Here is a 27798-nt window from a genome sequence, read left to right as displayed (position 1 = left end):
AGTGGATGTCATCTACCTTGACTTCAGCAAGGCTTTTGACACTATCACCCATAACATCTTCATAGGTAAGCTTAGGAAGTGTGAGTCAGATGAGTAGACAGTGAGATAGATTGAGAACTGCCTAAATGGCAGAGCTCAGAGGGTTGTGATCAGTGGTGCAGGGTCCAGTTGGAGGCCTATAGCTAGCAGTATTCCCTAGAGGTCAGTACTGGGTCTGGTCTTGTTCACTATATTCATCAGTGACCTGGACGAGGGGACAGAGCATACCCTCAGCAAGTTTGCTGATGACACAGAACTGAGAGGGGTGGCTGACACACCAGAAGGCTGTGCTTGCCTTTCAGTGAGAGCTGGAAAGCCTGGAGAGTTGGGCGGAGAGGAACCTAATGAGCTTCGACAAGGGCAAGTATAGGGTCCTGCACCTGGGGAGGAATAACCCCATACACCAATACAGGTTGGGGGTTGACCTGCTGGAAAGCATCTCTGCAGAGAGGGACTTGGGAGTCCTCGTGGACAACAGGATGACCATGAGACAGCAATGTACTCTTGTGGCCAAGAAGGCCAATGGTCTCCTGGGGTGCATGAAAAGAATGTGGCCAGCAGGTCGAGGGAGGCTATGCTAGTCCTTCTAGTGAGGCCATATGTGGAGTACTGTGTCCAGTTCTGGGGTCCTCAGTTCAAGAAAGACAAGGAACTACTGGGGAGAGTCCAGCGGAGGTCTATGAAGATGATCAAGGGACTGGAGCACCTCCCTTATGAAGAAAGGCTGAGAGACCTGGGTCTGCTTAGCCTAGAGAAGAGAAGACTGAGAGGGCACCTCATCAATGAAAGGGCAAGTGTCAAGAGGATGTAGCCAGACTCTTTTCAGTGGTGTCCAACAACAAGTCAAGGGGCAACAGGCACCAACTGGAACACTGGAAATTCCACCTCAACATGAGGAAAAGCTTCTTTACTTTGAGGGTGGCAGAGCACTGGAACAGGCTGCCCAGAGAGGTTGTGGCGTCTCCTTCTCTGGAGACATTCAAAACCTTCATGGATGTGTTCCTGTCCAACCTTCTCTGGGTAAACCTGCTTTAGCAGGGGTCTGGACTGGGTGATCTCTGAAGGTCCCTTCCAATGCCTACTGTTCTGTGATTCTGTAAAAGCCAGGAACTCTTGAGCGTGGCAAGACATACAAGTATGTTGCTATGAAATCCCTAATACCTGCACCTAACAGGTTCTGAGAAGCAGAAAAAAATTAAGAAAAGCAAGACTATCTCGTCCAGATTTACAGACATGACAGCATGACCATTTTGTTTCCATATGACAGGCCCGAACCCATTTGCGTTTTCCTGAAGAACTCCTCGGAGCTTTGCTTACAGGGGTCGCTGTCCCCGTTTTGGGGATACGAAGAGCATGCAGGGACCAAGAAGCTGTATTTTTCACTTGTGAGAGGAAGAAACTGACTTCGGGAAGAGGCCACCGGCAGAAATCCCGACCCGACCCCACCCCACCCCTCAGGCCCCGGCCAGTCCCGGAGCCCGGCTGCGCTCCCAAAACTCACACAAGAGCCACAGACGCTAAAATGGCGGCATCAGGGCGCAGCCGCAAGGCACTTTCTGAGGCACGACCCTGCGCCGCTCGCCTCTCTCTGCTCCGCCCCTCCCTCGCCCTCCGCCCCTCTCCCCGGGGGCGGTAAGATCACCGCCGGGGTTTTGTCCCGCCCTGGGCCCCTCCGTCGGCCCCGCACCTCCCCTCTCGCTTGTGGGCGGGGAGTCGCGACCCTTCGCCTTTCCAACTGGCTTGGCCCGAGCCGGCTGCCGTCCCGCCGGGAGGCTGTGTGAGGGGGGGAGGCTACGCGCGCGCGGGCGGGCTGGGAAGATGGCGCCTGTCGGCGGGGTGGCGCTGGGCGGTGCGGGTTACTGGGCCGTGCTCTCCCGGTGCTGCGGCAGGGTCGTGGTGGCGCCTTTCTTCGGGGCCGTGGCTTACTCCTCCGTGCCTGCGGTGGAAGGCCAGCAGAGGGAAGGTGAGAGAGGCCTGGCCCGCTCTGCGGTGGTGGCGGGGGCAGGCGTGCAGCCGCCCGGGGGCAGGGGGGCTCAGGGCTCGGGCTGCCCCTGCCTCCCGGCTGGCGGGACCCTGGGGGCGGACAGGAGCTCAGGCCCATGTACGTTCTCCCTTCCCGGCTGCAAGCGGCTCTGAAAAACGTTTTGTTTTGTGGCTGTTTGCTGCAGAGCTTTTGGTAATAATAATAAAGTCAGTCTTTACGGTGGAGGATACAGATTTTAGCATTGTAAATACTGTGAGTAGTAAAGAAGCGAGCAAATTGGTGTTTGCTAGAGAGATTTTCAGCTCAGGTTTACCGTGGTACAGCAGACTTGACGTGCATTGCCTGGTTTTAGGTATTCCAAATGAAAATTTTGTCATTTCCAACGGGCTCTGCGCTCATGTTAAACATTTGATGTCATGCACTCATATTAAACATTTTATGTTGTGCCTGGCCTCAAGCTGAGCTGTTCAGGCAGTTCCAAGTGCAAACAGAAACTGTTGGTCGGGCTTGGACCAATGTTATTCCGAAGGCTGGGTGGGCATTTCTCATCTACGGGTTCAGGAACGGGCTAGGTTGCTGAAAGGGACTTCAAGTGATGTCTGATATTGCAGCAGATTTTACTCCTCCCGTGGCAGGAGTAAAAAAGGTGTCCTGACCTGAAATTACAGATATTTGTTTTTGAAAGTACAGATGCGTTTTTGAAAGTACCACAAAAATGGCAGATCGAGGGATGAAAGAATGCTGTTGCAGAGCCTGATACGTATTCTTCGGTTTAAATTTTTACATAGCAAGAGGAGGAAGAACAGAATTGGATCCATAAAAGATAAGGAAAACAAAGGAACTGTGAAATTCAAAAGTTTTTTCAAGTTTTATGGAGGGTAGGTTTGTAAAACAAATGAATGAGGCAAATAGAACCCAAACATCCACTCCTAAATCCCATTCAGTGTTTTCTGCTATATGCATACTTCATCATAATGTGGCAACAATTAAAAAACAAACAAACAACTCGCCCCCCCTCCCAAGCTCAAACAGACACTTGAAAACAGATGTCATCAGATTCACTTTCCTATGTCTGACAGTTCAAAGGCCACATTGGTTTTGGGTTTTTTTTTTTTGGGGGGGTGGGTTGTGAAAGTGATGAAATTAGAGTTTGAGGAGAGCGAGGAAACAAAGACAAGAAAGTGCAGATCTCCATTTAGATTGAAAATCTAGTGGTATTTGGTATCTTCATGCATGCCTACGAGTTCCTCACCACACTTCCAACTGAAGTCAGTGGACTAAAATATTGAGCCAAATGCTGTCTCAGGCATGCTAAAAGGGAGTAAAAGCTTTCACTTTCTGTTGTATCTTCTCTGGGACTGCGAGATAAACATGGTAAAATAGCAAACCCATCAGTTTGTTTCCCCAGCTCAAGGTGGAAAACAGTTTGATGTGCTAACTTTGAATACAGAGTTTGGATGAGCTTGAGAGTGGCACAGAACAGGGTGTTGAAGATGTGCTGTCAGAAGGAAGGTATGGAGCCATGGGATTCTTCTTTTGGTAATAGTGAATTGTTAACTTTAGCTGTCTTGTACTGCTGGTGGAGAGTGATTTGTGATTTAATAGCCATGTGGGAAAGAGAAAAGGAGCACAGTAACAAAGGCAAAAGTCTACTTTTGCTCATCTCTTCCCCCCCCCACCCCCCCCGCATCAGGACTAAATGATGATAGAAAAATGCATTTAGGCATGTAACGACTAAATTATTGTTAACATGTTTCTAGGTTAGACATAGGTGAAATGGCTTCCAAGCTTGTTTTTGTCTTAAGTCTCAAAAAATAAATGAGCAGTCTGCAGTGTGAGTATCTGACCTTTCCCTTCTTCCACATAAAGACTGGGAAGTACTAGTTTAAGATTGTCTTTGTAAAAGGAAAAAAAGCCTACAGGACTATGCTGCATTGTTTTTTTTCCATAAAACCACTTAATAGTTTGTATTGAAAATATTTCTTTTTCTTTCAGCTTCAACAAGGAGAAGAGGGAGAACACCACAGTTTGTAAGTACTGAAACTATTTGATTAACTCACAGGTGTTTGAAAAAGTTTTCTAAGCTATATGTCTTAACAGTTTGTAGAGGAACCCCTTCTGCAGACAAAACCTGGTGAAACAATCCACTGTGACTATTCCCAAACCAGCATCTAGCTTCTTTAATGTCCCAGCTGTTTTCAGTCTGTATTCTCATAAAGACAAAAACATTAGCAATAGCAAGCTAACAGCAAGCTAATATTCACACTATGTACTGCAGGTCTGAAAAGTAACTTAAAGTCGCTTTTAAAATAAAACCAGGCATTTTAATGTTTTCACTATGCCTTTACAGGATTTGTAGTGGTTGCTTTCTGGTGTAATTAAAAAATCTGATGTTGTGCGTAAGTGAAATTGTTCTTGGCACAGCAGAATGAAAACTGGTATCTAACCATTTAATCACTGAAATTTTTCTTTATTCTACATGCAAATTTCAAAGTAGTGTATTGTGTGTTATGATTTTTAAAGGCAAGTAGTAATAGTGAACCTGGCATGTATTAAATTTTTGTTTAACTTCTAAGAGCAGATTTAATGATACACCAAAGCAGCCAGACCAGCTGACTGCGTATATCCATTTGCCTTTTACCCTTCTAAATTGAAAATTAAGGTTTTGGGGAAAGAAACAGTGAGTTGTTGGTTTTGGGCTTTTATTTAAGAGCATTTGACTGAAACCTTGGTTAGTTATTGGAGGATGTATGCTATTTCTGCAATATAGTAATACATCTTATACTGGAATTTATATAGGAAGTTATTTCAGAATTATTAATGTCTATTTCTTTTAATATGAACTTGTCCAGACTTTCAGAATTCCAGAATTTTAAAACTCATTTTCTTGCCCCCCACCAAATGCTTAGGCACTTTAGGAAATAGATTGCAATTAATTACTGCTTTGATTCCCCTTACTCCCCATGCTGATTTATCACAACACAAGAAGGTGGTAAGTTCTTCTTTCTAAGTATTTCTGAAACCAAATGCAATTGAAGATTAGGAAAGGCCTGCTACTCAAGCTTTGAGAGGCTATCTTTTAAAAATTCCTTTATAAATGAGCGCTAACTTTTGATGTAAAAGTGTCTTGAAATTTCTAGCTGTGGGAATTTATTCCTGAAATAACTTGTTTTGTGTGTTGCTCCAGCTTTGTCTTGCAAAACAGTGTATCTCCCATTCAACTTTTATAATTTTCAATTTATTAGCATGCACCTCCCAGAACTGAGAGGATGGCTGTTGATCAGGACTGGAGCAGTGTTTATCCCACAGCAGCTGTGTTTAAACCTGCCTCTGTGCCTCTCCCAATTCGAATGGGTTACCCAGTGAAGAGAGGCGTACCTCCACCAAAAGAAGGCAACTTAGAACTTATGAAGGTAAGACACATGCTGTGGGTTTGTGGTACCTTTTAAAATTATTATTCACTAAGAGTGCACTGCTTTGATTGGAATATTTATATTGGGTACTGTTTTCTATTATTGAATAGGATAATACTCTATTTAATTTCTAAATCAAGTGGTAACAAATACATATGTTAGTAGCAAATAAACAAAATCAGGAGACTATTTTTAGGATTATCTTGCCTATGACTTTTGTAATGGGACTAACTTAAGTCTTTTGCTGAATCAGACTTGAGAAGAGTCTTCTTATCTGAATATTTTATTAAGCATATTGTACTACTGTAACATGTTAAAAGTGTAATCAGATTTCAGTAATGCCACTTTATTTATGAACAGACAAAAAGCTGTTATTTTGGTAACTCTTAATATGTCTGTTTCAGATTCCCAATTTTTTGCATCTTACTCCTCCTGCAATCAAGAAACACTGTGCAGCTCTTAAAGGTGAGGGGGGTTTTGTTTTTTGGGTTTGTTTTTTCATTTTTGCTGTTTTTAAAAACCATCTCTCTTGGAGTTTTAAGGAAATGCAAAATGTAACTATGTGTGATGAAGTAGGAAGTGAGACATAGTCCACCTCTGAAGCTGGTTATTTTTCAGGCCTTGGCTATTATTGTATACTTTCTTGTTGCTGCATTGAGTCATACGGGTGGTAGGGAGATATGCCTTAGGAGGTTTTCAGCACACTGGTAAGACTTTAATTTTACCTTTCCATTAGGCCCTGCTTGTACTGGAGAATTCATAGTTTAGTGTCTTAAGAAAGATGAGTGATGAATGTGACTCAGTTCTCAGAAGATTATCTGTGATCAAACCAGGGTTCCATCAGTAGCCATTTCTGCATGATTTTTTTCAAAAAAATGCTATTAATTAATTAAACCATCTGAGAGCAAGGTCTGCTGGGGAGAAACAGTGTCTAATGAAGACCAAGTGTTGCAAGTCTAAAGGGCGGGGAAAATGGCCAATCTGGATGAATAAGGAACTTCTGATGGGACTTAAGAATAAAAGGAGGGTTTACCACCTTTGGAAGAAGGGACAGGCAACTCAGGAGGAATACAGAGATCTTATTAGGTTATACAGAGAGAAAATCAGGACGGCAAAAGCCCAGCTGGAGCTCAACTTGGCCACTAACATTAAGGACAACAAAAAAAGTTTCTATAAATACATCAACAAAAAGAGAGCCAGGAAGAATCTCCATCCCTTACTGGATGCAGGGGGGAAAGTTGCAACTAATGATGAGGAGAAGGCTGAGATACTTAATGCCTTCTTTGCCTCCGTCTTCAATAGTCAGACCAGCTATCCCCAGGGTGTTCAGCCTCCTGAGCTGGAAGATAAGAATGGAGAGCAGAACAACCCACCCATAATCCAGGAGGAAGTAGTCAGTGATCTGCTTCTGCACCTAGACGTACATAAGTCTATGGGGCCAGATGGGATTCACCCAAGAGTACTCAGGGAGCTGGCGGGAGAGCTCACCAAGCCTCTCTCCATCATTTATCAACAGTCTTGGTCAACAGGGGAGGTACCAGATGACTGGAGGGTGGCTAATGTGATGCCCATCTACAAAAAGGGTCGGAAGGGGGATCTGGGAAACTGCAGGCCTGTCAGCCTGACCTTGGTACCAGGAAGGGTCACGGAGAGGATCGTCTTGAGTGAGCTCTCACGGCAAGTGCAGGGCAGCCAAGGGATCAGGGCCAGCCAGCATGGGTTTAGGAAAGGGAAGTCCTGCTTAACCAACCTGATCTCTTTCTATGACCATGTGACCCGCCTTCTGGATGCAGGGAAGGCTGCGGACGTTGTCTATCTGGACTGTGGTAAGGCCTTTGACACCGTCCCCCACAGCGCTGTCCTGGAGAAGCTGGCGAATCATGGCATAGACAAGTGTACTCTTCGCTGGGTTAAAAACTGGCTGGATGGCCGTGCCCAGAGAGTTGTGATTAATGGGGTGAAATCCTCTTGGCGGCCGGTCACCAGTGGTGTCCCTCAGGGCTCAGTTTTGGGGCCACTTTTGTTTAATATCTTTATCAATGATCTGGATGAGGGGATTGAGTGCACCCTCAGTGAGTTTGCAGATGACTCCAAGCTAGGTGGGAGTGTTGATCTGCTTGAGGGTAGGAAGGCTCTACAGAGGGACCTGCACAGGCTGGATCAATGGGCCAAGGACAACTGTATGAGGTTTAATAAGGCCAAGTGCCAGGTCCTGCACTGCGGTCACAACAACCCCAAGCAACGCTACAGGCTTGGGGAAGAGTGGCTAGAAAAGCTGCCCAGCAGAAAAGGACCTGGGGGTGCTGGTGGACGGCCACCTTAACATGAGCCAGCAGTATGCCAAGGTGGCCAACAGCATTCTGGCTTGTATCAGGAACAACGTGGCCAGGAGGAGTAGGGAGGCGATCGTGCCTCTGTACTCAGCAGTGGTGAGGCCTCACCTCGAGTGCTGTGTTCAGTTCTGGGCCCCTCTGTACAAGAGGAACATTGAAGTGCTGGAGCGGGTCCAGAGGAGAGCTACCAGGCTGGTGAGGCGTCTGGAGACCAGGTCATATGAGGAGAGGCTGAGGGAGCTGGGCATGTTTAGCTTGGAGAAGAGGAGGCTGAGGGGAGATCTCATTGCCCTCTACAACTACCTGAAAGGAGGCTGTAGAGAGGTGGGTGTTGGCCTCTTCTCCCAAGTGAATAATGACAGGACCAGAGGAAATGGTCTGAAGTTGTGGCAGGGGAGGTTTACGTTAGATATTAGGAAGAATTACTTTACTGAAAGAGTGGTCAGGCACTGGAACAGCCTGCCCAGGGAGATGGTTGAGTCACCATCCCTAGAGGTGTTTAAGAAACTTCTAGATGTGGCACTTCAGGGCATGCTCTAGTGGCAGAGATTGTAGGTTGTTTGGTTGGACTCAATGATGTCAAAGGTCCTTTCCAACCATGAAGATTCTATGATTCTATGACAGACTGTCTATGGAAGGTGCTGTGTTGCACGTGCTACTTGCAAGTATGGAAGAACTGTTTGGAGAGGTCAAGGTTGCTGGCAGCCTTGGCTGTGAAAGAAGATCATGGAGTTTGAGATCTTCAGAGAAGTGAGGAAGGCAAAGTAGTGTATCAAAGGCAATTTCTTGACGCAGGTGATCAATGAGTTGACTAGGAGACATGCTCTGTTGGATTTGTTGTTCAGAAACAAGGAAGAACCGGTCAAGAATGTGAAGGTTAGGGGAATCCTTGGTAAGTGATCGTGAAACTGGTGTTTAAAATCCTGAGAGAAGTGAGCAAGACAGACAGTGGAACTACAGTCTGGACTTCAGGAGAGTGATTTTGATTTATTGAGGAATCTGCTTGGCCGAAGTCATGGGAGACTATCCTGGGGAGCAAGGTGGCCCATGACAGCTGGTGGATGTTTAAGTTCAGCCTCCTTAAAAGAGCAAGAGTGGTGCACTCCATTGTGCAGAATGTTGAGCAGGTGTGTCAGAAGGACAGCATGGGTGTGCAGGGAACTCCTGAGTGTCCTCAGATGCAAAAAGGAAGTATGCAGAAAGTGGAAGCAGCTAAAGAGTGCCTGGGAGTAGCAGGAGATTTTTGCCTGACCATCTTTAAGAAGGGTAAGAAAGAAGATGCAGGGAACTGCATGTCAGTTAGCCTCACTGCATTCCCTGGAAGATTATGAAGCAAAACTTTCTGGAGGCCATTTCCAAGCACACAAAAACATGCTATATAACAACCTGGATAATGGTAGAGAGCACAACCTCAGCAGGTCTTCAGGTAATAATGAATTGTGGGGGAACAAGTGATATACTGGGGAGCAGAGCTGCCATTCAGAGGGGTGTCAACAGGCAGGAAAAAAAATCCACTGCAAGGACCCTCATGAAGTTAAACAAAGGCAACTGCAAAGTCCTTTGTCTGGGGTGGAATAACCCGTGCAGTACTGCAAGCATGGGGTCGGAGGGGCAAACAGCTAGAAAGGAGCTTTGCAGAAAAGGCCGTGTGGAGCCAGGTGGGTATTTGAAAGTTGAATGTGAGTCAGCAGTGTGCCCTTGTGGCCAGGAAAGCTAACTGCATACCGGGTTGTATTAAGAGTGTGGCTGCCACATTCAGGAAAAGAATTACTTTCCTCCTATTGAGTATTGCATCCAGTTCTGGGGTCCCCAGTTTAAGAAAGACATGGACCTGTTAGAGGAGGACCACACAACTGACCAGAGGGCTGGAACGCCTCTTCTGTGAGGAAAGGCTGGTAAAGTTGGGGTTGTTCAGCCTGGAGAAGAGAAGGCTCCAGGGGCACCTTACTGTCACCTTTCAGTATGTAAAGGGGGCTTATAAGAAAGTCAGGGAGAGACTTTTTACCAAGGCCTGTAGTGACAGGACAGGGGACAGCGATTTTAAACTGGAAAAGGGTAGATATTTAGATTGGACGTAAGGAAGACATTTTTTATGATGAGGGTGGTGAAACACTGGAAGAGCTTGCCCAGAGAAGTTGTGGGTACCCCATCATTGAATGTATTCAAGATGAGGTTAGATGGTGCTTTGAGCAGTGTGACCTAATGAAAGATGGCTATGCCCATGGCAAGGTGGTTGGACTAAGTTTGAAGGACCCTTCCAGCCCAGACCATTCTGTGATTCTGTTTGGCAATTGTGAGGCTGCATCTGGAGTACTGTATCCTGTTTTGGGGAACCCAATACAAAAAAGACATTGAAATATGGAGCAAGGCTAGCAGAGACCCTGCCATTACCTAAATGAATATGGTTTCTATAAATAGTACTTAGGTTGTATAGAAAGATACATTGCAATAAATTTGGAAAAAAAACCAAAACAACAAAAAACAACCCAAAACACAAACCACCAGATATTACTTGGAGTGCTTTCTCTTTATTATACAGATTTCTGCACTGAATGGCCAAGTGCTTTGGACAGTGATGAGAAATGTGAACAGCATTTTCCTATTGAAATTGAAACAGTAGATTATGTTTCTTCAGGGACATCTATTCGTAATCCCAAAGCGAGAGTGGTGACTTTAAAAGTAAGTAGTATTTTTGGTAAACAGTCTTTGTTTCAAAAACCCAAATGCTTGGCTTTCGTTACAAAATGTGTGCAAGTATGATGTGTTGTAAGGAAATGGTTTACTGAATGTCTGAATAAAAAGCAGTGGATTTCTTTAAGTATATCACAGCATGTTAAAACTGAGGTTGTAAGGTTACGGGTATGTATTTATAAATGAAAACTAAGCTCTGATACAAACAAAATAGTATACCTTCTGAAGAATCTACTTATAGAAAAGGCTGTAAGTGCCTTTGTACTCAGTGTCTTGGTTAGACTCTCATTGCTAATTTATAGACCCTAGAAATGCATAAGTATTGAAAGATAGGTCATATGACTGCAGTGCTATTAAGAAGCCAGTTCACACCACTGTTAGCAGTAACTTCGCCACCCCCTTGTAGTCATTGCATACTAAAGTTTAGTCTTTTGTTTCCTAATCCAGATCCATGGTCCAGAGCAGGTTTACACAAATTTGTATGCATTAGAAATGAAAGGAAATGGAGTGTATCTGTGAGAATAGAAGCCCCTGACTTCATGCTGGGTTGTGAATGTGCGTGGAGGACGCGCGCATTGGGCTCCCCCTTGCCTCCTATATTTAGTTGTCTTGGATGGAGTAATACTGACATTTGCAAGTCAGTGCTGGGCATGGTGTCACAGGCAGAGGGAAGACCTCAGCTGCTCAGACAAAAAGCCTTGAATCTCCTCGCTGTGTGCTATGTTACAGGCTGTGATAAAACTCTCTGGTGGATCTTCATGATAAGATTTCCATTTTTAAATATTGTATAAAAGTTAAACCTTTTAAATCTTAATGAAAAAAATATGCCTTTTTTTCTACCAGGTATTGTACTGGAGATAGTAATTTTTCATCCCTTGTAGCCTAATGCCAGTATTTCTGGTCATTAAATTTATCCTAGTCTTTTCCCAAGTGGAATTGTCCACACTGTGCCAGCCAACATAGTACTATAGGATGTAAAATGAGACTTTTTTTTTTAAATCGACTGCTGTTCTTTTTGGAGCTCTAACTTTTCTAAAATTCAACTTAAAATAGTTTGCAGCGTTCCAGCTAAGAATTATAAGTGGTTCGATTGCTGTCCCATTTTGAAGCAAATAGCCATTTGTCACTTCAAAGTGGCTTTGGATCAATAAGAACAACATATTTTTTTGTGATCCGGTAATATAGGCAGCAGACTAGATAGCTTTTCAGTTTTTATAAGAAAAGCAAGTTGTGGAATAAAATCATAGCTCTTTTAACAGTAAGTTTCATTTGATCACACTGTATGAAGGCAGCGTGATACAACTACGATAATGCCATCCTTTTAAGACAGAGCAAAAAGTACTACTCAATGAAGTTGGTTTGCATTGTTAGTTAAAGCAAGCTAATGCTGGACATCTGGCCTGGAGTATCCCATTAAGTTTTAGATAGTCATGGTCATAAAGTGCTTACCTGCAGTAGCAGCTGTATGCTTGCCAGTGGGTTGTGTCTGAAATCTTTTAGAGTTCGGAGTGTTCTTTTTTTCTGTGAATGTTAGAGAAAGACAATGTTAAGAAAGTGCGTTTTGCAAAAAGGTGTTTCTCATCAATTTGGGTGAGTGTTGCCAGGCAGTGGTGAGGGTAGGCTGTTCTGTCAGGGCAGATGATCCAGGGGCAGTAAGGCAGGCAGGGGCAGTGACCTCCCCAAAAAGGGTGCAGCTACTACCTGAGCAAAGTGAGCAGGGCAGGTGTGGTAACAGTAACCTTGCCCATTCAACAGTCGTTAATCACCTGACAAGTTTATAATGATAAGGCAAGGTTGAGGTCGAAGGGGGAAGACAAGTCAGTGGATCAGGGTTAGGTCTGGTGACAGTAACTAAGATCATCAGTGGTCTGGTGATTGTCAAGCCAAGCCATAGCGATGCAGTAGGTGAAGCCAAGGATGTGGGTCAGTGTGGGCCATGGCTGGGCTCTGGCATCGCTGTGCTGTGGCTGAGGCAGAGACTGAGGCTGAGTGCCTCAGCTTAGATGCAGCCTCTCAGTAAAGCTGGGGTACACCCACCTTCTCGTAGGTTCTTTTCTTGTCACCACTGATTCAGGGCTATGTGACTGCAATGTATGGAAGGGCAGTGTATGCAAGGTAGCCCTGAACGCAAGCTGACAGACCCTTAGAAGGGGTTGCTGTGTGCATAGGGACCTTGGACGTATAGTGCCTTCAAAAGTGATTGTTCATGGTGGGTTTAGGCCCCGCTAAAAATAGAGCTCTTTTCTTGCAGCTTGACCATTACCTTAAAGAGTGGATGCACCTAGTAGGTCTGTTAGAATTAGACTTGGCGACATGTGAGCTAGGGAACAAAGCTAGGTGAGCTCCTGCTCACCAGTATTACACGCATGAGTATAAGTAAGCATGTAATTCCTTAAACAGGAAACATTTTTCATATAATCTCTGGAGTAGTGAATGTTAAAGGTTTTTTTCAAAATTAAAAGTTTCAGTATTGAAACCCTGTTGTCTCCTCCCTTGTCATATCTAGGTTTAGTACTTCAGTTTTCTATTTTTAGTAGTAAGGTTTCTTTTCAGGTAGCATTTTTTTTCATGGTATTTACTGGAACTTCTAATTTCTTTTAGTCCTTCAACTTTTGTTAGTTCTTATGATGGGGGTTTCTTGGTTTGTTTTTTTTAACGGTTCTTTAGTACAGCAATGACACAGTAGAAAGAATATAGAGGAAAAAAACGATGGACAAATTAGTTGGAGACTACTATTATGTCTTCATGTTTTTAATATTTCTCAGCAACTCTCACTTAATAGGAACTTATGTTTTTAACACCATATATCTTTAGACTGCTAAGGTTCACAGCCGTTGTGTAAACAGATAGCTAAAATCAGCTTGCTTTACTTTTCATACTTGTTATTGCGTATAGAAACTAGCCTTAGACTAACTTCTTACTGTTGTTTTTTTAAGTAAATACTAGTTATTTGTTGTATATCTTATGTTTGTGGGTTTTCTGGTATTGGAACAGAAGACAAGCCATTCACACTATTGTTTGATCAATTATGTGAGGTCAGACGGTTCTGGTCCATTATATTGTTATCTGTGTGCATCTTTGCACAGTTCTATTAGTCTCCCAGTGATGACTGAGAATTCTGGTTTGGTATCTCTTGAACTGATATCTTTCCTCCTCTTTTGGATGCTTGTCATAAATATCTTTGATATATCTCTGTATTAAACTTACTGATCTGTATTTAAAAAAAAAATAATCTAAAATAGTATTCGGTTTTGCATATGAAGTACACGTGAATATGAAATACAGCCTCAATCTAAACTGACAACTCATTTTTCTTCTGAAAAAAATTTGAGTAGAAATAGTCTCCCCTGGCCCCTCTGGTATTTGGATGAAAAGAAATTTATTTTTTGAATATTCAGATTATACTTGCCTGCGTTAAGACTTCTGACATGTGAGACAGTCAGGAGAAATTCTGCAAATGCATACTTAATAGCTATCCTTTTAATTCTTGATTAAAAGATATGCCTAACTATCTCAAAATATTTTCAGGGTGCAGAGATTGGATTTATCCAAGTAATTAAAGGTGTTTTCTCTTGTACTTGAAGGTTAAACTTTCCAACCTGAATTTGGATGACCATGCAAAGAAGAAGCTCATTAAACTTGTAGGTGAGCGGTACTGTAAGGATACAGATATGCTCACCATTACAACGGACAGGTACGGTTACAAGAAGGAAAAAAAACACCTGTATCAATGGTAACAGTATAGAAATGGCTGGGTGTCTTCAAGTAGCATCAATTATTGTCTAAGTAAATTATTGTATTTTTAAGGCTAAAATATTACTTAAGATAAACATACAAGTACTCCTGTTATTAACTATTAAAACTGTAATGGACAAATCGCATAACGTCAAACCTAATACTTGTTAAATATTGCTAGATATTGAAGCTCTGTATTTAGAAGTCTCAGTTGGTATTTTGAAGTAGCTGTCACGTTTCCCAAATGGGTTCTGTTAGTTTTAACAATGACTTCAAGAGTTTCAGGCACGAAAAGTGGGGACATAGGTGTCCAGACATTTCTCAATGTTTTGATGTTGTAGATACAGATCACTGTAGTTTTTTTACAGTTATGTTCAGAAGGCTGCATGGGAGAAACGTGTTTTCCGTGTTGAATTCTGAAAAGTTAAAGAGAATACGTATGTATTCAAAAATTCGCAATATGCTTTAATTCACAGCTGCTTTCAGTAGTAGGAAAAACATTATTGGTAGTCTTTTCTGTTTGCATGTTTTTATTAGAATTCATTTTCCCCTCTTAAATTTCCTGTCCTTCGGTAGGAAATACTTTTTTATTTCTATGTAAAATAAATTAAAAAATGGATGAAAGCGTGTGTATCTTTTTCAACTAGACTTGGAAATCTGAGTACTTTACTGGGACCACTTGTGCTACTAACGGTTTTCATTTTCCTAGCAAGACTTATTTGGTGGCTAAAACGTTAGGACAGCTGAAAGGAGTTTACCCTCTAGAGCATTTGTGAATTGTCTCATGCTGTGCTCTAGAAGAAACTCTTAATGTGTCTGTTGATATTTCGCTTTATTTTTAGTAAATTCTAAGGCCTAAGCTCTGAGTGATACCCATTTCCTTAATACAGGGTTTTCCAGGCTGGTATTTAGATTAGTTTTAAACTAAGGCTCTTTCACTGTGAAAGAAATACAAGTCAAAAGCTTGAGTTGTTTTTAAAGTTTATTTGCTAGAATAGTCATAGTCCATAGTCATTCAAATGAGTGCTTTTAGGGTGTCTTAGATGTAGTCTCACATGATTCAATCCGTTCTGCATCAAAAAGGGGGGTGAAGGAGCCTGCAGGAAGAGGCAAGCTTGAGAAAGAGGTGTCAGAAAGAGGTTATGGGTGATAGCATGAGAAAGAGATTAATGTCATTAAATTCTCAGCAGAAGGTTTTGATGACTAGTTTTAAGAAATGCTCTGTTTCTGCAGGACTGTGTCTTATCCCAACAAATTTTACTGGTGATCATGTTTTGACTTACAGCTATATTGATGTAAACTTTTCACGTTAAATTGTTGGCTACGTCATCTTTTCTGCACTGTATTTCATGGCTGTTTTTACCAGTCATCCTCCTCTCTTCAAGTCTGGGGAAAAAAAATAAGGTTTTGAGCGAGTTCAGACTAAATTATGTTGGATTCCACTTTGGCGCAGAGGGCAAAGAAGTTTTTCATGTTTCATGAAGATCTGTAAATTCTTGCCTTATGTACCCTTTCCTACTGGCTTGCAGATGCCCATTCTTCCATGTTCTTAGTACTCATGCTTTTGTGATGTTATTCTTGATTGTGTAAATCAAACGCACATTTGCATAAGATTCCCTACATTAGAAATTTTGATGGTAAGTTTAACATCTTATTCAAACGAATATTACAGTGGCTTGATTTCAAAAAGACTAACTTTGTTTCTGAATTTTCAGGTGTCCGCTGAGAAGACAGAACTACGATTATGGGATACACCTCCTCACAGTTTTGTACCATGAATCTTGGGTAAGCAACTGTGAATAACTTATGCTAACACACACGTGCTAATGTGCTCTCTCGTAACTTATATAAAGTTCCATGACTGTGCGCAGCTTAAAGTAAATCATCTTAGATTCTTTCCCTCTTCTACCTCACTTTTCTTCAAATTCAGCCAAGGTAAGTTGCTTATGTTTGAATCCTATTCCTCAGTCAACTTTGAGTGCATTTTTTTAACTTCACAAGTGCTAGTCTGTTTGTATACATAGTTTGCCTCTTTTCAGAAGTTCTCTAGTTTTTGACCTTCATAAGAGATTCTTTGCCAATACTTTGTTTCGCACAGTGATGAGCCTAAAATTGACCCTGATCCTAGCAGAAAACACCTTAATTCTCGGGATTCCTAAATGTACTTTTAGTTTGGCAGCATGCTGGGTTGCCTATGCAAATATGAATTGTGTGCATTCAGAGAAATGGTGTACACTGTGATTATCACCTGTTATCTATGCATTTTTAACAGTGACCATGTTGAAAGATGAAAGCAAGTCTATTCCAAAACAGCAGAGGGGTGTGTTACTGGCTATAAAGCTATGAAAACTAACATACAGCACAGTATCTACATTTTGCCTGATTCCAAACTCTTATCTGTTACTTAGAATCTGTCTTCTCTTGGGCTCTTCCTGGGCTGTGGTAAACCATGGCTGTAATTTGGAAGTATCCTGCTTCTTAAATGCTTTCTCACACATCTTGCCTCAATCTGGAAGAAGTGAGGACTTAGGCTGCTTTTGTTAAGGAAAGGGACATCCTCCCCACTTTCTGTTAGTTTTAGGATTTCATTACATCAGAGTTAGTGTCCTGAGAAATATATAAAATTATTGTAACTCTTTGGATAAATATTTCTACCAAAGCAAGTATAATGTAAACTTCTTCGTAATTGTTCAGGATATGGCGTATTTGGAATTCTTCCCAGTTTCTTATACATGTGAAATATCCAGTGTAAATGTATGAAAGATACTATTCCAATTTATTGATAATTTACTACAGTTCTTAAGTAGTCCTCTAAATATCATAAGGTATCTTTAGACCACGGATCTTTCTTTTAGAGAGAATTCTTCAGCCTTGTCTCCTGTATTTTTGTGTTTAATCATACTGGTTATAAGTATTGCCTTCAACAATTTTATAGCTGTTTTTTACAGAAAATGAGCTAGCAGTCTGAAATTAAATTCTTGTTGAAAACCCATAGTTATGTTTTGAATAACTTAACTTTGTTCAATGTTATTAGTCACATTGAGACAGATGGTGAAAGCATCATCATCACTATACTTCCATAGATGTCCTCTTTTAAATAAGTTGTAGTTGGTTAGCTACCAAAATTCACACTTACTGTTTTCAGTTGTTCTATAGTATTAAATTAAATCTCCATATTTAGCATTTTTATGAATTTCAGTGCTCTTGATTTTGATCATTGCAGTGATGGTATAAAAAGACATAACAATGATGATGACCTGTATTTCCCTTTCACTGGAAGTTGCCTTGAAGGGTAAATTTTGTAGTTGTAGAGTGCATCAAATTAAATTTAGATTATACTGACATTTACCTTACATTTCTTTAGATTTTCTTTAGATTTCAAGTGCTTTGTACACACAGATATTTTTCTTCCCAACAGCATTACATTGCATTACAAATCTTAAATTAATGACAGATCGGTTTCCAGTATTAAGCAATGACAAGAGAGCTAGACACTGCTCACTTTATTAATTCCAGTCAAACACCACATCTGTCCTTTGCTCTAGCATTACTTAGTGATGGAAGGCAGGGTTATACGATATTGCTACGTGAGTCTTCAGTGTGTATTGAATATGCACAAGTCCCTTGCCCTTTTATTACCTTTCAGCTTCCATGTTAATATTTGATGAGTTCATCAATCACTTGTAATTGTCTTTGATTTCCATGAAAAATTAATGGTCTCCTGAGACATGGTTTTTTATTTTGTGTGACATGTTTTGTTTTGTGTTTGGTTTTTTTTTTCCATGATCAGTGGTAATGCCTTTTAATAACTCGCTGAAAGATAGTTTGGATAAGTTTTGTAAACCATAAGGAAACAACGCATGGATTACTTCAATTTGTACGAAGTTGGAGGGGGATGGATGGGGACTGGCCTTTCACATAGACAGTAGCATCAATCCTGTTTACAGAACTAATTGCAAGATTTGATGACTTTTCCAGCAGAGTAGTGCCATACTGTGTTTTCGTGTGTGTGTGATGGAATTCAATACAAAGATGAGGGCAGCGTTCCATTCGTTCTAAGTGAAGGGAAAGCCGGCTGCATATAAATTTTGCCCTCAGCGTTTTTGCCTACTATGTCTCCAAACATGGCATAACTCTATAACTTATGTTAATAACTGTATTACTGAATTTAGTATACCAGCAAGCCTGTGAATATATAAGATGAAAAACTGTATGCAGATATAAATCAGGAAATGTAATTTGAAGTGTAATTATATTTTAATTGCCAGTGATGCATAATTCTTTTATTACGGTTGTGAACTGGAGCATCCAAATAGCTTAGGAATCTGAAAGCTTTTTAAAAGAATGACTGTTCTTTGTGTTTTTATTGGATATGTGCTAGGAAGCTCCATTGTGTAGAGATGCATTTCCAGCAGAAAGTTATTCTTAAGGTAATGAGCACAGAGAGTTCACTTCTGGCTCATCTGTCTCTGTATACATGCTTAGAAGACAGAATTTATCACTACGTCAACAGTAGTATCTATGTTACAAATTTTCTTGTATGCTCTTCCAGTCCTGGCTTCAATAAAAACTCAGGGCATCCACAGCTTGGTAATTCTATTGCTCTTGCAATTAGAGGGCTCAGGTGGAATTAGTTTGCAAGAATCCTTGTTGCAATGGAGTTACAGTTGAAATATGCAACAATTGGGCAGATAAAATAGAGGGGAAGATTACCAGCAACTGATACAGGTATTCCTCTGCCTCAAGTATATTTTTAAGAATAGATTTTTATTTTTCTTGGATTGTGATGTGGGGAAGAGAACTTGTTTGCATTTAAATAAATTAATAAAAAGTTATCCAAATCAAATCTGGCAAACTGGTTTCTGAGAGGTACCGCAGCCAAAGTGAGGGAAGCATACTGATGGGTTAGTGCACTGAAACTAGCACTTTTGTCTTCTCTGACCTGCTAGCACTCAATAGATGATGCAAGAAGACAGGCTAGCCAAATTGTGAGAGGCTTTGAAGATATGTTGGAGGATTGAACCTGGTGTAGAAAAGCTTTCCGAGAAGTGGTTTTTGTAATCACATGTGTGAGGGAGCTCCCTTTTTTGAAAGCATGGGGAAATAAGAAAAAGTGAAGGAATTGAAAGGAAGAAGCAATTTTACCTGATTTTTTTTTTTTGTGTGTGTGGAAGGACTAAATGAGTATCTGTTTTGTTTTAGTTTTGTGAGTGTTAGCAGAAGAAACAGAGTTTCCATGCTGGGGGAAGGACAGAGGAAAAGAATCACCAGATTGTTGACAGATGGTCAGAATAAAGAGTAAAGATGAAGAAGCTGACGAAGGTGGCTTTGGAATGGAGAGAGTAGCTAAAGCTATTTGATTACTTGTAGAAGTGGGATACTACTACTTGGATACTACTGAGAAGCCTTTTGGGCTACATAACCTGGGGTACATTGATTGGTAGTTAACAATAGTATTGCATCTGAAATTGTCCTCTCTTTCCTGTCTTCTCATGTTCACACAGAAATGCCATCAATGGACTTGACCATGCAAAATCCTCCAAAAGCTGAGGGCGCTCAGGCCATTTTCAGGATTGTGTTAGAATTTACCAAAACATACTGTAGTATTACCAGTTGATATTTGATCTGTATTTAAAGAAACCTCCTTAATTTTGAAGAAACAAATGTGATGATTTTCTTTCCTCTTCTAGAATGCATTCCCATAGTGGATAATGCTACCCTTCATTTTGACAAAGGGAATCTATAGTGCTTGTTATCTTCTGGCAAAAAAAAAAAAATCTTGCTTGTTTGTTTGAATAGAGAAGTGAAGGAAGAGAGAGGAAAAATGTGAATTCATCTTCTGATTCTTGATCCACCCTCTGTTATCACAAGTTCAAATGAAAAACATGGTAAAGCACAACAACAATGGGAAGCTGTTCAGAATATTGGCAGCATATCGGTGGATTGATAGTAGTTGCTCAGGAAGACTGTGCTGTTTCTTGAGATGGGTCTGAATGGTGGGAGTGGTATTAATTAGGGTGTGCCTAAACGTAATAAGAGCTCTATTTAGTTGTAGTCTGCTACTTAGAGATGCATAAGAAGCAAGAAGTGTACCTTGAGATCCCAGACTGATGCATTTGGCAGCTTAGTTTTGATAAATGCAGATAGATGTCAGGCACGTGAATTCAGTTATCTTTAAAACATTAAGATTTTAAAACTTAAGGATGTTAATTTATTTTATTATTTTGAAATACTTGGAGATCTTTTGCTTCATTTCTAGTATTTTTCAGGTTTTATTAATAAAATATCTGTGTTTTATTAGCTTTCAGAATGCATTCAGTAGATATCTGACTTGCACCACCTTTGGCGAGAACTGAACTTACCTTCTTTGGCCTTTTTCTGTGATTCCTTTCAAATTACCCCCTAGGATTGCACCAGGATTGAATTAATCAATGAAAGGGTGAGAAAAATTAGGTATTTGTTAAACAGCAGCTTAGTCAGTTGTATTTCTGCTACCTTTACAGCGTTCAAGAAGCACTATCATGTAACAGCAGCTCTAAAAACTGAATGTATTTTTATGGTATTAAGTGGTTTTTAAAGAGTGTTTGCTGCCCTCACGTGGTTAAAAAGATCATAAACTACTTTCTTCACACTTGGTTTGAATTAATCGTTTATCACTAAAAAGTAAAGTTCTGTTATGAGTTGAAAGCAGGAAGGAGAAACAAGTGGAGCAGGAAGTTAATTTTCCAGTAAGGCAAAACTTTCATAGTCATTGTGAAGGAGGGGAATCTGAAAAAGATAGAATGAGGAGGAAATAACTCCCAGTTATTTTAAAGTAGTCAGGACTACAAAATGTGCAGCAATTTTGCTTGGTCCAATTCTGTGTGATTTTCAACATACACAAATGCAAGATGATAGACAGCGGTGGATATCATTCTGCATTACACAGCTGAGATCTTGAAATATGATTAGTGAAAAGTTGCCCTTGCATTTTCTATTCTGCAGTGTATTTCTTGCAGTATACGGTCTAGTCTGATATACTAAGAATAACAATAAAGTAATGCTGTATGCACTTTTGAAAACTGTTTTGCTTTTTCATGTAGTGTGGTTGCAGGAGTCTGATAAAATAGATCGAGGCTTAAAAAGAGCAGTAAGGAAGGAGGAATATAGAATTAGAGATAAATGAAAAGTGACTACTGAATATATACAGCAATAGCCAAAGGGTCTTCTGGGTGCATCTGTTTGCAATGTGCTTGGATTGTAGAAGTTAATGATACTTGAAATGAAAGTACAGGGAAGTTGAAGCAGAAAGGCGAGTGAAGGAAAAAACCTGCAGAATAGACAGACACTGTGAAACTAGAGGCTTAGCTAAAATTTATCTATGAACACCAAAGCTGTGTAGTTTGAATGTAAGGAAAGTGTCTCTCATTGCTTTTATATGAATTTTTCAGTAGAGCATCCAACTGCAAGGCACTGGTGGGGTGGAGATTCTGTGTATGCATGCAGCTGAATAAATATTTTTACATAACCATTGGTGATAATCCTAAAATACATTGTATAGCTTTTCTCTAAACTTCAGTTAGCACTTCAATTATATTGACTTTTTCTCATCTACAGTCACTTCAAGTAATTGCAAGTAGGTGTAATTTTTATCACTTCAGGTCATGCCAGTAGAACTTAGTGGAATTTTGCAGTTTTCATAGTAGGAATTTACCTTGTAATTTAGCCTAAAATATGTGAAAAGATATGAGTCCACTTTTGAAACTTGAGGAGGTGTCTGGCAACTTGGATTTCAAAAGTATGGTTTAACTTCATGTTCTCAAAAGTGTGCTTTAACTTCATGTTCTGAACACTCAGGATGTTATGACCCATGGGCTGTAGGATTAAAATGGGAGGTGGAGGGAGACACTCCTAAGTCTTGCTGAAGCTCTCTCCCTGGGCAGAAGAAAATTCAAGAGTGAATGACCTGAAAAGGATGGCCATAGACTTGTGATTAGAACATGTACCTGGGAGATACAGACTTAGAGCTCCGGGCACCATTTAGTGTAACTGAAGACTGCTTAGTGAAAATCTCCTGACTTTGAGATCTTAGAATAACTAAGTGTGATGTAATTGTGCCCTTCCTACAATAGTGTTCTTTCTCAGTATGTCATTATATATGGTTTAAGTAACGCAAACTGAGGCTGAAGTAAGGGTGGTCTCTAAATGTTGTAATATATACTTTGTTTTGAAGTATGTATTACATTTCATTGTGCACTCACCTGTGCTCAAAATCTAACAACCTGAAAGACCTATTGTTATTAAGGTGATTCAGAAAAGATAAAGCTAAGTGGCATGGTAGATATTAAATCTAATAAACTTTCTCTGAAGTTAAGCTTTTTTGTACCTTGTGCTTGGAACCACAAAGGATGAACGCTCAGGCAAAAGGTTGAATTAAAAATTGGTTTTGTGCTATTTCAGACTGTAGTAGGCTTTTTGCAATACCTTGTGTTTTAGCCCTATGTGTTTAAGCCCTACATTTCTAGTTGCTGGAGAAGCAAGGCTCCTTTTTAATGCATAAATATAATTATTACAGCTGTTTATTTTTTTGGTCTAAATGTTGGAGTGAACTGAAATCTCATGGGGCATAGATATTAACACAATGAACAGAAATTCATAAAAGATTAGGACCCTCAATATCAATGATCTTTGTTGATGAAGTCAGAATCTTACCTGATCGGCATTCAGAAAACAGAGTTAGATAAATACCTTTCAAATGACCCTTTCAGAAGCCTGGATTTTCCAGAAAATAAATGCAGCCACATCAGCCCACAGAAATTAGGTGGTGTCCTCATTTTTAAAGAGGTGATCTAGATGATGGTGACTGCTGAGGACTCTTAAGTTAGTGACAGAACCAGAGATTAAGCCTGTGAGTATCAATTATGAGAGTATCTCTTACATCTATATTATTTTTTGAGACAAAGTTCTGTTCTTTCTTCTCTGCTTGTTCTTTACTGTCTTACATCTGTACCTTAGCGTAATGTGTAGTCCTCACAGTCTTTCTCTTGACTTTCCTTTGTGCTCTAGTGGTCTTATCTGCCCTGTGCCATTGCTGTGTCCTAGAAAATAATGTTCTGCTCATTCAGAAGAATGTATTTTAACCTATTCTGCATCACTAAGCAATTAAAATTTTTTATATCCAATCTCATCAGATACAAATATGTTTTTCTATTTCTGAATTGATATTGATATTTCTTTTTAAGTTGCTAATTAAATAGTACAGTTCAAAGGTGTAATATATCCAAAGAGATGAGTAAGTAATTGTTTTGGCAGCTCCTCTTTGTCTTGAAGGTACGCGATAATTTGGAACATGCTAGCATAGCTGTCATTTATTACCTGAAAATCTGTGATTGTTGTACCACACAGGGTATTTTTTATTTCAGTGCAGTACTATGATATAAATGTACTTATTCCAAGCTATGCAGAGTTTGAAATTTGACTCACAATTTAGGAAACTTTCCTTCCCCTCCAAAAAACTCCCACTAAAATACTTGGTCTTTGCTAAACAACAATAAATTTTTTGACTGTTCAAACCATTGACAAGAAAATTGACTAACATGATTCATGTTTTTAGTTACCTTGAAGACTTTTGTGTGCCACTTACAAATTTTAGTTAAAATGTCTTCCCTAAAAGAAACACCAGACAAATGACAATTCTAATCCTGGCTGTGACAGCAAAATTATGAAGGTTAAACTGGAAAAAAAATCAAAGAAACATGCTGGTGAAATGCTTTCTTTTTTTCTGGGTACAATATATATTGAATATATACCTTTTTTAAGGGTACAATATAAATTGAAGCTTTTTGTTAATGACTTGTATGTAAAAAGCAATTTCACTGGCCAAAGTACTATTTTAGTATTTATACTGTGTCAGCACTTCGGATCAAGCATTGTAAAGGCTTATAAACCTCCCAAAATACTGGCTTAAACAGTCACATAAAAGATTTGTTTAGAAACAAATCCTTATTCTGCTTATAGCAATAAAAAGATAATTCTAAATATTTGCATTGGGAGGTGTAACAAAACACTCACTCTTTTGTGCCTCTTTAGTAATTGGCTTATGTGCTTTGACTTTATATGAAAAGTTGCTTTCTGGTGATTTTTTCTTTTTTTTTTTTTTTTTTTTTCCTTTTTGGTTCTTCTTGGAAGTTTTGGTAAGAGCAACAGTTGAAATTATCATCTGAGTGCATCTTCAGCCAGGCTGCTTAGTACTTACTGCGATTGTGTTTCAGGTGTGATAGAATGAAGCAGTCATTTCCAGTGAATTCACTGAGGAAACAAACATTCTTGATTTTTAACCTCGTTCACTAAGTGGGGATTCTAAAAAAATGTTACACAATGCCACACATATTCCAGTTTTCACAGTTTTATTCTTGTTTGTAAGACTCTTACTGCAGTGTTTACTAACATTTTAAATTTGCAGGGGACAAAAATAATCAGCTAACAAAACCTATGAGTGATGAAGACCTAATTTTTGAAGTTTCATTCATTGTCTCATTAGTGTTCTTTATAACACTTTAAACTGAGGCTATGATACTTGTATCATTTCCAGTATTCGGAGTTCATGGGTGCTTGTCTACCCAGGATGCTTTTTCAAATGAAAATAAAATTCCAGATTCACTTTTTCTCTTGCAATAAATCTGTCTGGAAAGGTATTTAAGTTTCACTCGGTATAGTCAGTTTGCAAAAATCTGGTTTCTGTTCAGTTTCCTGTTTGTGATGTATGTCTGGACCTGTGTACAGTAGGATAACTTTTCATTTTGAGGCATGGCCACCAACATTGCAGCAACGTATACTGGCTTCTTGTAGTAGGACTGAGGAATGGATTTTGAAATCTCTCCCTACTGTCAGATCTCCCTTCCTGCCTCCCTCCCACCCAGAAGTCAGATTTTATTTTAAAATCCATTTTGACACACTATTCTGCTGGGAAGGATTCCAAGAAAGAAATACTTAACAGTTTTTTGGCCTCCTGTAAAATCTTATTGCTCTGTATAGCTCAAAAGAGATAGGGAAATCTTAATCTGTTTATTAGTGTGCATCTCTGAAATCCTGTTAAACGCAGAGAAGGATTTTCCTGAAGAAATAAATGTAATAACTGTAATTAGTTCTTATTGTTTCTGCTATAACTTAAAGGTGTTTAAAAGTCTCACAGAGATCTTCTGTTTGAACTTCAAACGTTAGTTTGGTCCAGGGAGTGACCAGGAATGATACCCATATTCCCTTACTCTTGAGAAACTTTATACCTGTGAGAGAAGCTTTTGCTTTAAAATTCTTTTGGAGTTTAGGAAAAAAAATGTCTTGGATAGCCATTATGCAGATAAACAAGGGATTTGTAAAACAGGATGGTGGTGTTCATTTAAAACTATGTAAGTCTCCACATTGAATTGCAGTATTTTTCAAACATTCAAGGAATACTTTACTATACCCACCTGTTCCGCTACTGTTTTAGCAATATGGGTTACAGAATGTCCTTTTTTTTTTTTTTTCCACCCTCCCTAGAAATTGAATGAGGTTCTTTTACTTCTGTGTTTGTATTGTACCCAGGTTTTAATGTCAGTCATATGAGCCTTTTAGCAATGTTAATCACTGTTTCTGACTAAACATTTGGACTCAGAGATTTAAAAGACAAGCGATTCCATTTACCAGGTGCAGGATGCAGCATTTGTCAAAGTATTTTTAAATTCAGATAGAGAAACTTAAGCATACAGAGTTGGGGGGAGAATCTTGGACTTAAATAAAGGTTATTAAATATTGTAGTTTGACTGCAGCAACCTTGTTGCCTAGTGGACAGAATACAGTAAAATAAACGAACAGAAAACACCAACACCACACCACCACCATTACCACCCCCTGCCCCCCACAAAAATAACAACCCCCAGAAAACCCCTAACCCTCTCATAAATGCCAGGTTTATTCGGATTCTGCATAGCATAGCTAAAAGTTTACTGAAGATCTCTTTCTGGCAAGGGATTTAGGAAAAAAAAATAAAAATCCGCATGATGTAAATGCTTTACTATAATGTCTTTTTGAACTTACTCCCAGAGAAATACAAGTTTTATTTAGACAAGACTTCTACAACACTTGTGAGAAAAGTATCACAGCCAAAAATACTTCAAATTGTGATTCTTATATAGTTGAAATAATATAAGGATGCAATGTATTGTTTACATCAGTAAAGTACTAAATAATTATAAATATATAAATAAATATAAATTCTATCTAAAAATACAAATATATCTACGAAGCATATAGATTTACAAAAGTACAATAAAAATTAAATACACAAAAATAGCAGGTTGTAAGATTCAAAATATCCCTTAAACAGTCTGTGAAGCTAGAGGAAGGTGTGCTGAATTGGAGAAATATTCAAATACAAAATTTATAAAGAAAACTGCACAAGCCAAGTATTTACATGCACAGGGATGATGTCTTCTGTCTGTGTTGAAGTTTTGATCCTGTCTAATCTTGCAACAGCAATTAGGTAAAAACTGACACCTTGTGGATAGAGAGTCTTTTGAGGAACAATTTGTTTTGCAGGAAAATGAAACGGATTAATTGGTTGTCCTTTTCCTTATGAGTCATAATTAAAACATTTCCCAAATGGTGGAGGATTGCTGTCTCTCATCATAGGTCACTTGGTGTGAGCTGTCTCACTTTGCGTCCTATAGCCAATGTAAGCACACTAAAATCATATGCTAGGGACATAATAGCTAGGTGACTACTTCCAAAGCTTGAGCATTTAGGTTTATTTAAAATTACTATTTTGACAAGGTTTTTTGTTATTCATTATGTATAGTACATAAGCTTTTCTTCCCATTTTGACTCATCTAGTTATATCTGCCAGATACATAAAGAACTTGGTAAGTGGGAGGAAAGAAATGCATTCTACACAGAAAATGTATGGCATACTGGTACCTTTTAAACTCTGTTTGAGGCTTAAGTTACAAGCCATGGGTTTTAGAGGAGGGGAAGTATCTTCCATGAGGAAAGTAATTTTTAAAGGTAATTGGTATGAGATAGAAGTTTCTTCAAATTATTGTAGCTTTGTTTCAGTCTCAAGTAGTTTTTTAAGATTATATATATCTTCTTTCAGAAAACTGAGATGTGGGAGAGTGAGAAGAGTGAGGAAGACATGGAAGAGTATATCTGGGAAAATAGCCGCTCTCAGAAAAATATGCTGGATACACTACTTCGAATAAAAGCCTCAGAGAATGTTAGTAATGTAACTAAGGAAGAACTTCTTGCATCTGAAGTAGTTAAGAATTACAGAAACTCTGTAATTGCACTTAAAAATGAAGGTGAAACAGAATATAACATGTCTCAGTATAAGGAATCCGTGAAGAAACTACTGAATATACAAGCATTACCATGAGAGCAGACTCTGCAGGTACAGAAATATTAAACTACTATGTTAATATTTCTCTGATATGGATGTATAATTATTCACAACCTTAACCAAAAATATGAAACTTGATGAATTAATTTAAATAGTAATCAGATTTTTCTTTACTGCTGGATTTTCTTGTAAATGTAATTTTCCTGTCCATGAATCTTGTTCTTTGAATAAAGTGTATTTTGAGTCATA

The 27798-nt window shown here is 39.5% G+C and overlaps 1 protein-coding gene across 1 annotated transcript; it reads left to right on the top strand.

The window, feature by feature from the left end:
• The first annotated feature begins 1537 nt into the window (after positions 1-1537).
• Positions 1538-27798, top strand: MRPS35 (mitochondrial ribosomal protein S35). The gene is made up of 8 exons (XM_074589727.1): positions 1538-2002; positions 4019-4053; positions 5269-5436; positions 5841-5901; positions 10309-10448; positions 14045-14154; positions 15911-15980; positions 27307-27798. The coding sequence occupies exons 1-8, from the start codon at positions 1858-1860 to the stop codon at positions 27583-27585; spliced, it is 1008 nt and encodes a 335-aa protein (XP_074445828.1). The 5' UTR covers positions 1538-1857; the 3' UTR covers positions 27586-27798.

The sequence above is a fragment of the Larus michahellis genome, chromosome 1 (genome assembly GCF_964199755.1).
Source record: "Larus michahellis chromosome 1, bLarMic1.1, whole genome shotgun sequence".
Taxonomy (NCBI): Eukaryota; Metazoa; Chordata; class Aves; order Charadriiformes; family Laridae; genus Larus; species Larus michahellis.
The sequence above is the reverse complement of the archived record's forward strand: the minus strand, read 5'-3'. Positions and strand labels throughout refer to the sequence as shown.